The sequence below is a fragment of the Athene cunicularia genome (genome assembly GCF_003259725.1).
Source record: "Athene cunicularia isolate RWA chromosome 4 unlocalized genomic scaffold, athCun1 chr4_part1, whole genome shotgun sequence".
Lineage (NCBI taxonomy): Eukaryota > Metazoa > Chordata > Aves > Strigiformes > Strigidae > Athene > Athene cunicularia.
In genome coordinates this window covers 29,748,582-29,765,828 of record NW_020799098.1, presented here as the reverse complement: position 1 = coordinate 29,765,828, position 17,247 = coordinate 29,748,582, and the positions used below count along the sequence as shown (strand labels likewise).

Sequence of the window (17,247 nt, the reverse complement as noted above, 5' to 3'; positions counted from 1 at the left end):
TTCATTTTCCTAGCAAATTCATTGAGTAATCATAAACTGCTACTTGTCCTCCATAAGAGAAGATATGCAAAATGTGGTGCATACAAATAGTAGTAGAGCATTATGTAATTCAATTCAAGGGTAGAATGTAGAGAATTCAGCACCATTCTCTGTAGCCTCTTTCACTAGACTCTTACTATGGCCAAACCAAAGCAAACTGGATGCCATTCCTACACATCTTCCTGACTATGTGACCTCCTTTATTACTATTCTCAGAAGGAAAAGAAAAAAACAAAAATTCTGGGAGGCACAAACTCTGTGTGCCTACTTAAAGTTCAATCAGTCCCAAAATAATTTATTTGCAACACTGCCAAAACTAAACTCAGATTTTAAAAAGAGGCACAACTGAAATAATAAGTTTTAAGATTATCTGGTTTGTTTAGATTTTTAGTACAAAGGTTGTAATAATATTTTATTTACTACAAAGATCACCCAAGATTTTTTTGCTATGTTCTTCAAAATGTTGTAACTTAGCACACAATACATAAATATGTCTCTCAATTTATTAGAAGAGCATGAAGATGTCAACCATTCATTGACCATTTGCCTTACACTGAAGGCAAAAGAACAACTATTTCAAAGCCATTTTAAGAGTATAATTTAAATCTTACATGTTTGAGTTTTTAAGAATTACAGTATTTCAATAAAAGAAAACTTGTTCTGCAAGGACTAACTTTCTCTTGACTTCTATCTAATCATTTTCTATACTTCTGCAATATTTTTTTCATTCCATGTCAGTTTTAAACAAGGAAGTTATATATATATATACACACATACATATATATATATATATACATACATACATATATATATACACACACAAAGCCAAAAGGTTTCCATTTAATCTACTTTACAAGAGACCTCTGAAATTTGAGATTCTCAAGTGAAATAAAGATCTGCTGAAATAAAGATTGACACAGGCAATAAGCACATCAACATTAAAATAGCTTACTAAACTGTAAAATTGCAAACTTGTTTTACATAAATATTAGTATCTTATGGTACTTCAGAACAGAAACATAGAATCTTGGAGGAAAAAAAAACACAAAACAGGGCATCACAAATACCAAAAAATAAAGTTTCTTATTCCAAAAAGGAATAAGAACAGAGAAGCAGTGAATTAAATTTAATATAAAGGGATGTTAAAAGAACATGCATATACACACAGGCAATTCTTTTGACTCTCAAAAATAACACATTATGTACATTCTCTAGGATCATTCGAACACTTCACATACCTTTGTTAGCCCTTCGTATTTTCCATAATCTGTGTTCTTGAGCCACTCCATCAGTTTAGCATATCGAAGTAAATCTCTGTGAAATGGATGGTGATTGGGTAATGTCAATTCAACAGAGTGCTGAGCAAGAGTAGAACTCTGATCGTGACCCTTAATAAAAGAAAATATTAAAGTAAATCTGGAAGCATTATACAGATGTACTAGAAGCTGCTGAAAAACTTAACAAGCATCCCATTCAGACACACAGAAAAGCATCAAAAAACGTTTCATAGAAACAAAGTCTACATATGGATTGAAAAGACACCTAACAATACAGACACTGAGATACCATATTGTGGCAGGTAATGCATCTTAGTAAGCTTGTCCATTATAAGGTTCTTGGTTACCACTTTGCCTCCAGGGTGAGTCAAAATGGCATTTTTTTGCATCAGAATGTGAAATATAACTGAGTGAAGATTTAATGCCAAGTATTCATTTGTTTCTGAAAAATTCTAAGATACTATTACATTATTTCTCTAAAAAAAAAAAAACCACCATCGCTGCTTCTTTTAAAGATGTTCTCCCCATATACTGTAAGACATTTCAAGTCCCCAGTCAATGGGTGGCCTAGGTGTTAATAACCTTTACGCTACACCTCTGAAAGCCTGCTCCAATTCAAGCTACTTTAGACTGCTTTGGTCAAGCCTTGATCAAGACTTAAAAACATCAGTTCACACACATTCTCTCTCCCTCCACACAAATGTAGACACAAACTTTCAGTAAACATTTACTAAAGAGTTTACAACTTGCAGCATAAACCAATCCATTTAACAGCAAGCTATTAATTTCACACTCCTACTTTTCTCTGGCTTATCTCCTGAAAAACACACTATTTTTTAAGGTGATAAGATCATATCATATGGCTTGAACAATATATGATTTAGCTTTTTTAAGCTTTCACTTGCTTGAACTCATAGGCTTCCTGGGCAATTGGGAAGCAAGGTAACACCACAGTTCAGCCACATAGCAGAACACACAACCATTAGCCCTGGGGTAATGGAAGGGAGGAGAGGACTTAATTTCAAAATGGCTGTAATTATTTTCTGTAAAGTCTTTTCTACCAAGCTTGCAATAAATACAGCAACAGAATTTAATCTTAAGTAGAGCCTGTGCCATGGCAATACAGAAAGATTGTCCTAATTGGTCTCCAATTCCTGTGGCATAACATGCGGGTGGCTGATGCAGGTCAGTCAATGTCAGTCCCTGACAGGGGAAGCATTCCTGGACAGCTCTGTCTTGGATATGACAAGCTGGCAGAATATAAACTATACAGTTTAAAAACTACCTTTGCATGTCTTTAAGTTGGAACAGAGCCAGTTTGGACCACAGAGTCTAAACTAAAACAACACTGGCTCACCCTTCTCTATTATATTGGGTACTAATCAGTTCAAGTCTTCAGTTAAAAAAGCCCAAAAGCCTTCCACAGTATATTCACAGATTTTTGTTTTAAATAAATGAAGATAGGAGTTTTTATATTATTTATAAGAGACTAACCCTTACTAAGTAATGCAGTGCCAACATGCCAGCTTCTGAATAAGCTGAACTCCTGTTTTGTATCCAGCATGATCATGCATTTACTTTGAGTATTGTTCTCTTAACTACATAAACTGAGACACAAATGGGCCCAATCAAGTCCTAGACAACTTCATTAATTTATTCTCACAGACATTGGGGAAGAGTCACACTATAATCCCTTCTAAAAACAGTCTTGTACTCTGACTCCAACAAAAAGTTAACTTTGTAATTATTGCAATACATAATTTGGAATTGTAATCCAGCCAGCATTAGCCACATAGCTGCTGATGCAATTACTGAGGTCACGCTCATACTGTGTGTACTTCTGAGCATGCATATAGCAAATACTTTCAAACAGATCTTTGATATGCTTTTATAAAAACTAGATAAAGAAAACCATTTATGGTTCTCTCTCCTACTCCCTGTTGTGCAACATTCCCACAGCATGCATCGTCACGTTCAAGTTTATTATAGTTTTAAGATAATTTACCTGGTGGCTTTCACAGCTTTCTTCAACTAAGACAGTCCAAAGGCTAGTTCATATTACTGCTAGGAAACACTCAGCTATCCAAGTTTTTATTGCTTCTTTCATATACCAGTTTTATTCCTGTTCCTTTGTTACATGCAACTATTTATTTTTGCTTAGTAGTTGCATTCTTCGTAAAGCTAGATGACAAATCCCCTCCCAAGATAAATTTCTCTCTCCAAGGCAACTTTCCCACAGGACTAATCATTCTGGTTGTCCTAAATTATGTCCTGCTCAAGTCTGTCCCAAAACATTATGGAGCTTCTAGGCGTACCTCCTCCATCTAATTAACAGGCTTCCTCTCACTACACATACATTCATACCAACTGCTACCAAATGATACGCAAGTTTGTTATTCAACTACTTCATAGTTTCAAAGCTTCAAATTATTTGTATTTCAAAGTCAGAACACCCAGGGTTGAGCTGTAATTGAATGCTGAACACAGTTGTTTCAAAAAAAAAAAAATCTTTAAAGTTATAGACACAGAGTAAGGTGAATCAAATATTATTAGGACACAATAAAGACAACTACATTAACTGTTAGTAATGTTACTGCAAACAGTTTTTAACACTGCAGTGAATGGCAATCCAAAGCTGCGTTTCTGTTTAAAACATAAATGATTTATTCTCATTATGTAAACGAGATGAAGCATCTTAATAACTTACAACAGTAGTCTGAATCACAGCATTGGGGTTGTTTGCTTTTAAAGATAAAGAACAATTTCACATTTCCAGGATAATATATTTAGGCCAAAATGGAAAACCAAAGTTGCACTGATATCTAATAAGTTCTGAAACAGAATATGTCTTGCTTGTATTAGCAGCTGCCTAGTCATCATGTTTTCATTTGCAATTTTTTTTTTTTACATGCTTCAATCTATTTTTTAAGGATGCATTCTAAACAAATAATGCAACTCTTCAGATCTTAAAGGTAACAAAGTATTCCAGTCAACTTTTCAAAACATGGGACTGATAAATTGCTATATTCTATTCATCAGACTAACAAAACTGGGTCATTTTAGTAAAAGAACACAAAAAATCTGTTATACCTCCAACACTTGAATCCGTACCTCAAATAAAAAGTATAGAACCTTTTTTTCCTTTTACAACAAGGGAAAAGGCTTTGCAGAGGCTCATCTCTTGCAGTTAATGAACTCCTCCTGCTTAACCTTACAGCGAGGTCATATTTTTTATCTGGTGATTAATACCCCACAGGTAACAGCAGGCTAAAAATTTTCAGAGGGCAGATTTATATGAAAAACTATGTGAGGCCTCTATTAGTACTACAATTTAAAAAAAAAATTTTAAATTGCAAATTGATAATAGCATTCTCAATAGCACTGAAAAGTCTCATCTAATTAATATACATCGTATCATATAGCAATACTAATCTCTTAGCATTTTTTAAAATAAAATCTTCAGAATTGAACAGAAGAGGCATTCTGAAAGTGGTTGTTTTTTCAGACAAGTCCAACATTCAAACTTTGTGAATGAATTTATACAGGACTTGTACAACATAGCCTCTACTTGCTCATTTAGAGGCCACGACACGGTGTCTGTGCTCAGTTTTTCAAAGTACGGAAAGTAACGGGAGAAACATACCTTCTTAAGAACAGAAGCTACAGACACAAAAAATAACATGTTGTAGAACTGAATTTTTCTGCAAAGTGTGTCATAAAAAGCCAGGCAGGTGTTCCCAAATGCAAGTTTCTATACAACTGTCCAGCATAACTCTATTGCATTTTCTGCATGCAGTCTAATACATAAAAACTAGAACTTCTAAAACTTTGACTGCATTAATATGTATAAAACCATAATTTTTTATTTATAAAACTACAATTTCACACAACTGCACTATCTGTACAGTTGTACATATATACAGTTTCCTGAAAATATTCTACCCTCCATACACCTCAATCTGTCTCTTAGCAATTTCTGGAGATCAGATGAATGTTAGCTCACAAACAGATAAACAGCCTGAGGGCTGATAAAAATAACGGAAGTGAGAAGGGGCATAAGTCAGATGCTCTGCAATTGGTAAAGACAAATTTCTTTTTGTAAAACCGAAGATGCAGCTGCTAGTTGGGTAAGTCAAGCTCAAAAAAAATAGTTAGAAAAAGCCTGTATCAAACATGATGTACTCACTGGAACTGAAAGATAGTAGGACCTGTTACAGAGTTGAAGGAGAGTCTGAGTAAACTAATTGGAGATAAAAAAATACAGAAATTAAAAAACTGATGCTGAAAAAGACATTCAGCCTTTAGGAAACAAGTGTCAGGACAGTGATTTCTGAGTATTTCAAGTTAAGACTCAAAAATAAAGGTTTAGACATTTTACTTTGGGGTTTATTTTTTTTGTGGCCTTTGAAGTTCAGAATTCTAATATTCTCAGCCTCTGACTCCCTTAAAAAAAAGTCAGTGCTTTTTCCTCTCAATTAATCAAGCTTTACAATTAAAATTAATCCTTATATATCACAGGATGTGTTTAATTCAGATAACAAACCCACTAAAAGGAGATATTTTTTTAAATACAAGAAAAAGGCAACTACAGTTTGGTATGCTTAGTAATATCTCTGCCTTAAGTTCCTCTAGCAGTCCATTCATTTACTGATTACATCATAGAACATGTTCAGTTTTAGGGGATTTGGTTTTCTTCTCAGGAAAAGTTTGTGACTGAAAATTTCATATAGAATAGTAAGAAGTAATACCTGCTGAACAAATACACTGTTCAAATGACTGGCGAGTCTCCGTGCAAATTGCTCACGCAAGTCACTAAACCGCTGCTGTTGTTGTTTCACTGCATGAAGCATATCATGTCCTAAAACCAAAAAGAACTTCACAGAGTACAAAATATATAGTAATACATTGTATGAGGGAACCAAGACGAGCACAGGTCACAATTCCCTCAATTTACAGAAACAAAATGTGAGATTAATTGGAAAGGCATATACAATATAGGCACTACCCTAATAAATTTGGTATGTTAGACTGTAGTCTAACAAAAACATTACCTGGACGAAGAGCTACATTCATACACTGCAGAAGGGCATCTGCTGCATTAGTGCAGGCCTCAATGCCTCGAGAAGATGTCAGATCTCCTTCCTGAAGGGCCTTTATATGACCTTTAGCTAAATCCATGTGATTCTACAAAAGAATGGATATTACTGTACATAAACCAGAAGCAGGTTAGTTTGTTATGCTGATGAACTGACAATAAATACAATTCCATCATTACAGAAACTTACTGAAGTTAGAGCAATAATAAAACAGAAAAATAAACTCACTTTAAATGAATCTCAAATATAGTTGCTAAAAAGGGTAGCAACCTAAAAGAATTTTATACCTGATGTGAACAACCACAGTAACCAATAAAAATGCTTACCACTAAGAACTCTATCTCCGACAGCAGTTTCACATTATTTGTGTTGCTGAGATGGATTAGGTGGTTGCTTTCTGAAATTTGGTCCATTTGCTCTTTTACACTCTGAAGCATTTCTTCATAACTGCTCAGCTTTAGCTCAATTTGGTCAACTTCCTTTAGAGCTTCATCCAGCAACTTCATCAAGATATTCACCTGTTTCTCCGAGGCCATAATTGATTGGATATTTGCCTGTGCAAAATAAGTCACAACATTTTAGGAGACATTTTTGTATCTCAAAAGCATTCTGATATCTCCTTCTGTCTCTATTACTGTCAAATAAACACTTTCCAAAACTCCTGATGAAATCAACAAAACAATATAACCTTGTACCTTGTACATAAAGAAAAGATAGAAAACCAAAACCTTGCTTAAGTTCTTAGAATTTAAGTTATCAATCTGTACAAAAAAAAAAACCCAAACAGTAATCTCTACTATACTGAAACATTTGTAGTTCCAAAAATCCAACTTCGCTGATAAGGTCACATTTTCTGTTGAAAGATCAACTATCTCTAGAACAGCCATTTTCAAATATAACAAAAACACAGAACTTGAAAATGTGAGGAAGTTATTGACTGTTCCCTCAAGACTGTATCCCCTGCATCTCCTTAAAGTTTTCTAAGTTACCTCTAGAGTGTTGTGTGGTTTAAAAAATCAAAATGGCAAACAATCTGGTACTGTTACAGACAGCTGAATACTGCAATGTTATCATACTAAACCAGTTTCCTAATTACACCAAGAGTAGTACTTGAGGCATAAGAGCTCACATCCATGGACATAAACATGTATGTCTACCCTCTCTCTCCTTGCACCCTTGCCTTCAAGAAAGGTATATGCAGAATGCCTCCCTTTTTTCTTCTCAACTCCTTCTTTGAAAGCCTGAGACTCACCCCAGAAGGTCTGAAAGATAAAGAGCAAAACTGAAGTCTTTAAAATCTGGTAATAGACAGGATGTAGCTCTGCTTAGGAGCCGATATATATTTACATTTAAATTGAGGCAGAACGTGTTAGCTATCTTTTCAAAGAACACTACACGGTATCAATGAAAACAATTACACATGGTAACACACTGTACATTAGAAGAAATGTTTACCCCATCTAGCACTTGTAGCTCTCTTGACAACTTCTCTGCAAAGGCTTCAGCATTAGAAATAGCATATTCACACCCTTCCATCATTATTTCAATATCCTGTTCCTCTCTTGCGTTTAACTCCTGGTATTCATCGACAGCTTCTTCATCGCCTCCTGCTACACTTTGATTCTCTCCACTTGGAACAGATTCTTATGTAGACAAGGGAAAGAAAACATGTTATCAAGTGCAGAAAGTCACAAGCATTTTGAGAGTACTTAAGTATGTTCAGTAAATGAACCAATTATACAACTTTCATAACAAGCACCTACTACCTACATACACTTTTTTTTTAAAGTCTCAGTCTTCCATGGGCTTCATTAAGATTTCCAGAACTGGTTCTCAACAGTGATGTTTTCCAAATTACGCAACATAAGCTAAATACAAATAGCCACCTTCCTTTACTGCACATACAAAGGGACGTACCATCTTGGTTTATTCACCTCTCACACTGGTAATCACCATCAGAATATATTACAGTATTATGCTAGACTTGTTAGCAGAAGATCTTGATGCTCAAGACAAGTTTTGCAGCAGGAGAATCAGTACTGAGGTAAGTGAAAGTTATATAACAATGTTTTCATGAACTATGATTTCTCACAGCAGTACTTACTTAATTCAACAACCGATTCAAAGGCTAACAAACAATTTACAGAACTTTAACATAGTCCAGCTACAAAGCATTTAGGACATTCGAAACATCTCTCATCTCTAGCAACTTGAAAAGCTATCCAAACCACTATTACAAAAAAAAAAAAAAAAAAAAAGAAAAAAAGAAAAAGCATATTATTTAAGTCAAATTGCTTATAAAGCAAAATAAAGGAAAAAGGTGTTACGCACCTTCTGCAACTTTAGGTAGTTCTGAAGAATTAAAAGGTATGGAAAAGCAGAGGAAAGGAAGCAGAGAATGTTAGCTAGACAGAGCATGAACAGTGTGTGTATTTTTAAGTGACAATGTTTGAATGTTTTAACATTGCACAAACTTGAAAAGTTAGATGTTGGTTAAAAACAAATTTCAGTCAACACCAAAATACAAAAATGCTATCCTCCCTGTTTTACATTTCTAATTCAAATTCTTCTGCACAAGCCTGTCTAGTAATTAACATTTAACCACTTTTGACAGACTCAACATGATATGCTTATTCAGACTCAACATGAGATATGCTTATTCAGACTCAACATGAGATACGCTTACTCAACAAAAAATTTTAACTATTAAAAGAGAACTTGACTGTAAAAATATTTACTACAGCATAAGCAAATAAGAAACAAAGCCTTGTTAGCAACCAGTCACATAAACTGTAATAGGGTCCAGCAGAATTTAACACATGCTTCAGTTTATCAAACAAATATCATATAAAACCTCATATAAACTTTAACATGCTACTGAAGTGTCACTTCTTAAAGCATGTTTCTAATTCGAGGAAATGAAAATAGGAACAAAAGCAGATTCGTGATACATTTAGACTTACCACATCTTGCAGGTAGATTTTATTCTTTTCAAGAAACAGAATGTCTTAGAAATACAATAAGCTTGTTATTGAAGTTCTAAATAATAATAAACTATTTTGTTCTGGTTCTCAGTTTTCTAATAGAAAATCTGTTATCTAGTTACCTTGCTTATCTGAAGAGTTAGAAAATATAAAAGAATAAAACTGAATAGGAAAAACCATCAGGATTAGGATTTTTTTTTAGTCTCTCTGTTTTACATCAATAATTATTAAACTTTATACTTAACATACAGTGGTAGAAAATTACCTTCCAAAAGCTGTGAACTAACATTAATAAAGTCAATTTTCTTTCTAAGATATCTCTGATTGAGTTTCCAGATACATGAAATGAAGGTGTTCTTTTCTGCTGTGCTGCTTGCAACCCATTTGTACACTTTGTCAAAATGCAAGTCAAATTCAGGACTCTCCTGCAAAAGATGAGATACGTTACAGGCTAAACGGTCAACTGATTCTCTGAGCAGCAAAGACTGTTTACACATTTAATTATTGAGATGACAGGATAAAAATGACATTGCACATATGCCAACTGATACATCAACTCTGGCACCCTGATACACCTTAATGAAGGTGCTAAAACACTGAAAGTGAAAAACCAGAATCCACTCTATGAAGACAGTCTTTTGTCAAGCCTGATGAGGCAACAATAACACATAATACAGAGATCTGTAAGAGTTTCAACAAACATCTGACACTGTGGTCTGCCCTGAAACAGTCCTCAGAATGACTGATGCCATGTGTTAGCCTTCTGAAACTATGGCAGCTGGAATTACTGACAACATATACAACACAATTCAAGGAGACTTAGGGGAATAGCCAATGGAAAAAAATTATGAGCATTTAATATATTTTATAGCTAGGGTAGTATGTGATAGCACTGAACAGGACAGAAAAGACCATTTCGCATTGCAGTGGTAAAAAATTACTAGAGAAGCATTTTTAACTAGATTTATTGCCTGATGCGAACATTACTTTGATAACTGAATAAAGTGCTTTACTTTCTACAGCTGCTTATGAACTCAGTATGGACTGTAACTAGTAATAGTCTGTTTTAAAGATCATATTACAAGCCTTTTACAAGGTCCAGCCTCCTTTTGATGAAAAATACTACTTCAGATACATGTTAAATTCTTACTTATATATAGTTTGTAAAAGCTACTATTGTTGCTACTTATTACTTATAGAGTCTCTACTATCTGTAGAAGCAGGCTGCACACGAAACCACACTTGACAGGAAATGGTATTTCCTGTACAGCACAATAAAAGCAGTTCTGCTTTTTTCTGTAGCTTATATTGACAGATGTAATTACCATACATTTCTAAACAAACAGTATCACTACATACAACTTGAGCTGTTACATATCTAGGGCAGGGAAGGCCTGTGTCAAAACACATTTGGTAACAAAAATATGATGCACCTATCAACTTTAATTCTGATTTTCTTTAATAAGAGAGTTTGGCATGCAACATTTTTTGAAAGAAAATTTCAAAATCTCTCATTAGAGTCATATATACGTTATAGCATACTTCTGAAAACAGCTACTCCATTGTGTTTTGCAAAAAAAAGCCCTGAAAAACAGTATAACTGTAAACAGAACCTTAATCTGAAAGAAGTAATTCTCTTAACATGGTATTTAGGAACAGCAAGGAAAAAACTTAAATCTAACCAACAAGTATGTGGATAACTGAAATAACAAAATATATTTAACCTACACTTGAGGAGGGGGAAAGCAAAGAATTTTCAACTTCATGGTTTTCTGCACTATTCTTCCAAATCACCAGTTAACAGAACATAAAACCAGACATCATAGGATGAAGATTTTTCACCTCTGTCTGTTTGTACATCTTTAAATGGTCAAAAATAAGTTGTTCTTGTTGTTCTGTGGAAAAGAACACCACTTTCTAACAAAAATGGCCAATGTCATGATTTGGAGAACAAGTTTTAAGAGCTCACCTTCAAGATTATATACTGCTCACTAAGAATATTTTAAGTGTCCTAGAAAAAAAAAGTTACATGTAGCTCAGTGTGATTAGTAAGATGGTCTTTTTTTTTTTTTTTTTTTAATAGAAAACTAAGCTTGGAGTGAAAATTTACTTAAGACTTGAAACAAAAAAGTACTGGTCCTTAGCACAAGCACTCTACAGTCACTGAGATCACTACAGTAAACAGGACAGATACTCAGAATATTGCTATTGAAGCATATATAGACCACTCTTACTCCTTTTTCCTGGGTTATATTCTTGGAAAGGCCAGAAGAAAATGAAGGTATAATCAGCTCAGGAATGTATTATCCTAATTCCTAATTAATGTGCTATCAGTCTAAGCTTTAGAGAAGTCAGTATCAAGGAAGTTAACTCTAACTTGGCACCAAGAGGATGTTCTGAGCCCAGCACTAAAGCAAAAGTTACACATACTTTAACAGCATCTTTGGCATCAACAACAGCAAGATCTCGAAGTGCCCATGCTGTCTGCCTTTTGTAGAAATCTCCCTTGTCAGATTTTTTCACTTTTACCACATTTACTTGCACTGGCCGTTCCGTTGTCACTGTTAAACAAAGTAAAAGAGTCATTTCAAAATACACAAATTACTTTGTTTCTGCATTACTTCAACTTCCAAAATGAATTCTCTGTGGGGGAGACTTAATGATGATTATTTGATTAAAAGACACCCTTTGAAACATTTTCATTCACAGTGTCAGTTCAGTTCAGCTTAAGTCTGTCAACCAGATACACATCTCTACACAGCTTGTGAATTAATGAACCAAATTTACAGATATTTCTTTGATACAGCGGACCTCAGACCATGGCCACGTAACTGACAAAACACAGAGTTAAGTGGAGATTGTTGTCAGAAAATAAATGTTTTATGATATTTCTCTGTGAAAAAAATATTCTAGCAAGCTAATTTATTGACAGAGTGAACCAAAGTGCCTAATTCTTTGAAGAGAGGCAATCTAATATACAATAAGTCAAAGGAGCACTAGAATTCAGTTCAGCTACTGTGCCTTTCCAGAGCCCCCTGCCTTGGGCTCTACCCAGTACTCTATCACATTTTATTTAGGCGGATCACCCTAGGTGCCTACCAAATCCCCTTTTCAGCACTATATAAAGCCTGCTTAAAAAGTCCAGCAGGCCCACGCAAATAATTTTGATTCTTTCATTTCAAATTACAATGTGATCTGGGAATAAAAGTACAGTTTGTTTTTTTCTTTTTGAAATAGAAGCAATAATGGAAGTGTAAGATACAATTGATTTTCTTCATTAGAAATCGAAGGCATCCGTTTTATGTGGCGCAAGGTTAAATATTGTAAATAAAGCTAACACAAATGTAAAGGAATAAAAATACAGAAGTGAAGACAAGAAATATGGTGTGGAATTACTACATACCTGTGGCACACAAAAAGCAGTTTCTCTTCTTTTTGCCTGCTTTGCACACATTCACAATACTCAACAAGCGTTCGTCATTGGGAGTGAAAATATCCCTCTGTAAAGCATGCTTGATTGCAGTCATTTTCTCTCAGCTGAAAGGTTTTGAGAAGTCGTAATACATTCAGGCACATTTAACACGCACACACAAAAAGAACCAGTCACTTAGAGCAACTACAGGTTTTTTTTAATTAAATTTTACAGATAACTTAATAAATTAAGAAGCATGATTTAGGTAGAAGACCAGCTCACTTTAGGGAAAAGTCCAACATAAAGCTCACTCGCTGTCTTACTTCAATTAGACAATTGTAATTTATCAACACTGGGATGATCCTTCTGCTTAATTCAATGAAGAACAAAAATCTTTTTAGGAGTAAAGTGGAATATGAGGCATTAACAAAAGAAGTTGAAATGGGAATGCAGAAAAAAAGATTCCCTCATGAAGCATGGGAATTTTAGAATGGGTATGAATGCCACGGATCCAGTAAAAATCCATGTGAAGACAGGTGAACAGAAAAAAACCCCCACAGAATTTGACAGGATGGAGAATGTGAAACTAAAGTCACTACATTGATGATCTTAAATGAAACTTAAAGTCCAGAATCCTTCAAATACATCTGAAACCTTCAATTGCATTTTCAGGACTGTTTCACCAAATCAAGTTTATACCTCGGACAAACCAAATTGAAAATAATGTTGCATTTAGTGGGAGAAAATTTGTGTCTGGCTCCCTGCTTTGCAGGAAGATTTCTGGAATATATTCTGAATACGGTACATCATAGCAATCTTTCAATCCACCACTCAAATGTCACTATTCCAAGACTAACAAATTATTACATTTGAGTCTTGGTGTACCATATATACATCCTAATTCTCCACCAGAACAGGGGGAAAAAAAAAATAATTCTGATTCAAGATCAGTCCCTATATGCTTCCTCACTGCCTCCTCCCTTGGTATCGTAAGAGAAATTCTAAATTATTACTTGATCCCACGTTACAAGAGTATTCTCAAGTATCACGCTCAAACAGCTTTCTTAAAGCAGAATACATACACCACATTCTATTTGGTGGCAAAAAAACAACCCCAAACCAACCAACCAAACCCAACCCAGTCTGTGCTAGTTTTCCCAGGATACCTCTGTAAAGAACACTAGTTGTGGTTATCTGTTGTCAAATTCATCACTGCCAATTCCTGGAGAGTTACTAAAAAGTTATTAACAACATATGAGTGACACCATATTTATAACCTAACTTTACCCAGGAAGCAGAAATTACTTTCTTTTTATGATTAATAAAAACAGAAGACACTGCAGAGGGCCCATGTAATAGAATTTAATAAATCTTTCTGAAATCTTCAGTCAGATTTATCTTCTGGATATTGAAGTCTCTTTCATAAAAGCTTCCTTAGAACAGCTCCTGGAAGACACAACCATGGGGACAGATACAGACCCAGGGCAACAAGTCTCCAAGCCTCCAGAAACACAGCATTGGGTTTGTGTTTAAAGTTTTGCAAAAAGACCTGTTTGAGTGCTCTTGCCAGCTACGACATACTGTTAAATGTAACGGACTGTTCTTCTTCCTCTCTATCCTCAAATGAGAATCTGGCAATTGTTATAGTAATGCAGAATAAAGAAATGCATCTCTGTAGCTAGAAGAAAGTTTGACTTCAAGGCTGTCTAGATCTTAAAAGGCCACAACACAGTTTTACCAAGATAAGTCCATTAGGTTTGACTAGCTTGCTGCCTTTTCTTGGATGCACAGATTGGAGCTCAGAAATGAAACATTTCTTTAATTACAAAATTTCTTATCTAGCAAGGGAGTAACAGGATATTTCAAGAAGAGAAAGAAAATAAGCATGTACACTTGGTAATAAATCCAGAGGTTTTTTTTCCAGAAATCAAGTCCTGACCCTGAATCCTGTTGCTCTAACTAAATGCTTAAAAAGACAGACTTCTGCTGAAAGATAATAGACATTACACTCACTCTCATAGCCTGTAACAGCAAACACAGGAGATTGTACAGGCCATCAAGGACTGCCCTTTACACCTTCCAGTACACTGGCAGATACAGTTTAATGTCAATGACTTAGTCGCACACCAGATCAGACCATTAGATTGCATAAATGAGGTGCATCTGCCATTAACAGTAAAAGTACTTTCCTAATAACACCCAAAAGTTTGCTTTCTAGTTTTTCTCCTCATTAGGAACAGTTTTCAGGTGATTTTCAGGAGGTAGAGGACATAAAAGGAGGTAGAGTGAGACTGGGAGGAGAGAGGGGTTGAGTCTGTGGGGTTTCCCTTCAAATGATTTACCCCTGCAATAACAGCAGCCAGCTGCTATAAGAGAAAGCTGTTCAGATTTGGGGGATGCATTAACAACATGTTTGTTTAAAAACTTTCACAGAGAGTTGTGATTTTCTTTGGTAATGCCTTCAAGTAAGTTTGCAACATAGAGGAAAGCATTTGTACTTCTAGCATGTTCAATTATGATGAATAATATGCAGAGGTAAAATAAGACCAACATTAAATTAACCACACACCAAACAAAAAGAAAATCCCAAGGAAGTCACCAAAGTCTTAAAGAGACTTCCAAGATAAATTTCAGTATAATCACCTGGCTCCCTAACAAAGTGTGGTCTCATTCCTACCAGATTCTGGAACATCGGGGGCGTAGGGTGGGGGAATGGGACACCACCACCCAATACGCAAGATTGCACAGATGAATCATATTTAAAAAAAAACAAAAAACAAAAAACCTCACCAAGCTCCAGAAAATTAAGTAACTAGCAATATTCACCATTCCTCACACTACAGAGAGACTGTAGGTAGATTAAAAAGAGTAACACTTAAAAGATCACATTTCAACGTCTTTATTTAAATATGGAAGCTCCAATATTACTCTGAACTTGTGCCTTCAAATGCCACAGTTGCATTAAAAGCATTATTAGTATATGTCACATCCTACACCACCTGATGCTGAGATGATATATGGAGATAAATTTTAGGTTGGATTTTTCTCCTGGAGATGCCTGGGTTGCTTGCTCTGGCAAACACACAGCTGAGACAAAAACATTCTCTTAGTGTTTGAAACAGAAAAGGCACTGACTTTCCTTTTAGTCTTATGTCCCACTATGCCTCAGCTCAGCTGGCCACCACCACATCCCTCATTTTAGGCAATCTGGCAGTTATAAAGATTAGTAACCTAAGGCTTTGAGAAAACAAGGGCAAACATATCAAGCTGGGATCAGCAGCATCAACTGTACAGAGCTCAGGGCAACCAAAGAAATGCTATTTATACAACACCCCTATGGCAATGTAAAACTCCATTGATTCTGACTAACAATTTTCTTTCCCTTTCATCAAATGCTGGGCCCATCTTTTGTTTCCCAAATTGCATCAAATGTTGTCATTCCTGTTACTCTTCCGCAGGTGACAAACACACAAGACACTGACAACCTGCTGCACTTCAGAAAATATCCCCTTTCCTTCCTGACTTAGGACTTTCTGCTTGAAGTCACATTCAGACTGCTGCAACTTGCTGACTCTCCCATTTCAGTGCTAACACAAGTTGTCCAAGTTGTGCAGAATACACCTTTCACATAAAACAGAATACATTAAACACAAGATCAAAGATTTTCTCTGACATATAGTCCAACTTCTATTACAAACTCAGCCCCCTTAGTCACAGCCACCAAAACTTTCACAATGTGCCAGGACCAAGCACATCAGTAAGCTCTTCACATGTGAATCCTGCTGTCCCAAAGAACACAGAATTAAGCTTAAAGAGCTGGAGATAAAGCTGTTTCCTTAAAAAAAATGCTTCAAGTGAGCTGAAGACCACGCCAGACTCCACAGTCTTTTTAGACATTGCTGCACTGGTGTTTTTTCCAGTAATGTCACAGACAAAGCCTCAGCTACATGAGATCTATCAAAGACCTCACATCACAGACGCCTGTCCAGGCAATACACGGAATAGATTCGAGCAATCTGGTAAGGCTACCCAGTGACCACTGCTTAGCCTCTCTAAGTGTGCCAACAGGAAGACATGCTACTTCTGCATCCCATCCGGTTAAAACATAAGAACTGTAACGTCCCCGGGAAGGCCGTTCATAGTCAAAAGTCGATCAAAAGACCAATCGTTTAGCAGGAGAACTCAGAAGCTAGTTACAGCAGCATCAGCCTCCCAAGGGCCCTTCTGGCACCGGCCCCACCGCCTCCCACCTGCGAGCCCTGCAGAAACGGCCCCGCAGACAACCCTCCGCGCAACCGCCGGCAGGAGACAGCCGCAGCCGCGGGGCCCCCCTCCCGCCACCGCTCCACACCGAGCCCGGCGGCCCGGACACGGCCAAGCCGCCCCGGGGGGACCGGTGGGGCCGGCCCCCGGAGGAAGAAGCGGCAGACCCCCAACCC

At 36.1% G+C, this 17,247-nt stretch overlaps 1 protein-coding gene across 1 annotated transcript in view; it reads right to left on the bottom strand.

Moving 5' to 3' along the window:
• EXOC1 (exocyst complex component 1) overlaps window positions 1-17,247 on the bottom strand; it is a 32,392-nt gene that overhangs the window by 15,062 nt on the left and 83 nt on the right. Inside the window, exons 2-10 of the mRNA XM_026846981.1 lie at window positions 12,800-12,933; window positions 11,827-11,957; window positions 9,662-9,821; window positions 8,744-8,764; window positions 7,868-8,055; window positions 6,739-6,966; window positions 6,368-6,500; window positions 6,065-6,174; window positions 1,278-1,427 (exon numbers count right to left, since the gene is read on the bottom strand). Coding sequence (XP_026702782.1) covers window positions 1,278-1,427; window positions 6,065-6,174; window positions 6,368-6,500; window positions 6,739-6,966; window positions 7,868-8,055; window positions 8,744-8,764; window positions 9,662-9,821; window positions 11,827-11,957; window positions 12,800-12,923 — 1,245 coding nt within the window. The 5' untranslated portion in view covers window positions 12,924-12,933. The remainder of the gene's footprint in view (window positions 1-1,277; window positions 1,428-6,064; window positions 6,175-6,367; window positions 6,501-6,738; window positions 6,967-7,867; window positions 8,056-8,743; window positions 8,765-9,661; window positions 9,822-11,826; window positions 11,958-12,799; window positions 12,934-17,247) is intronic.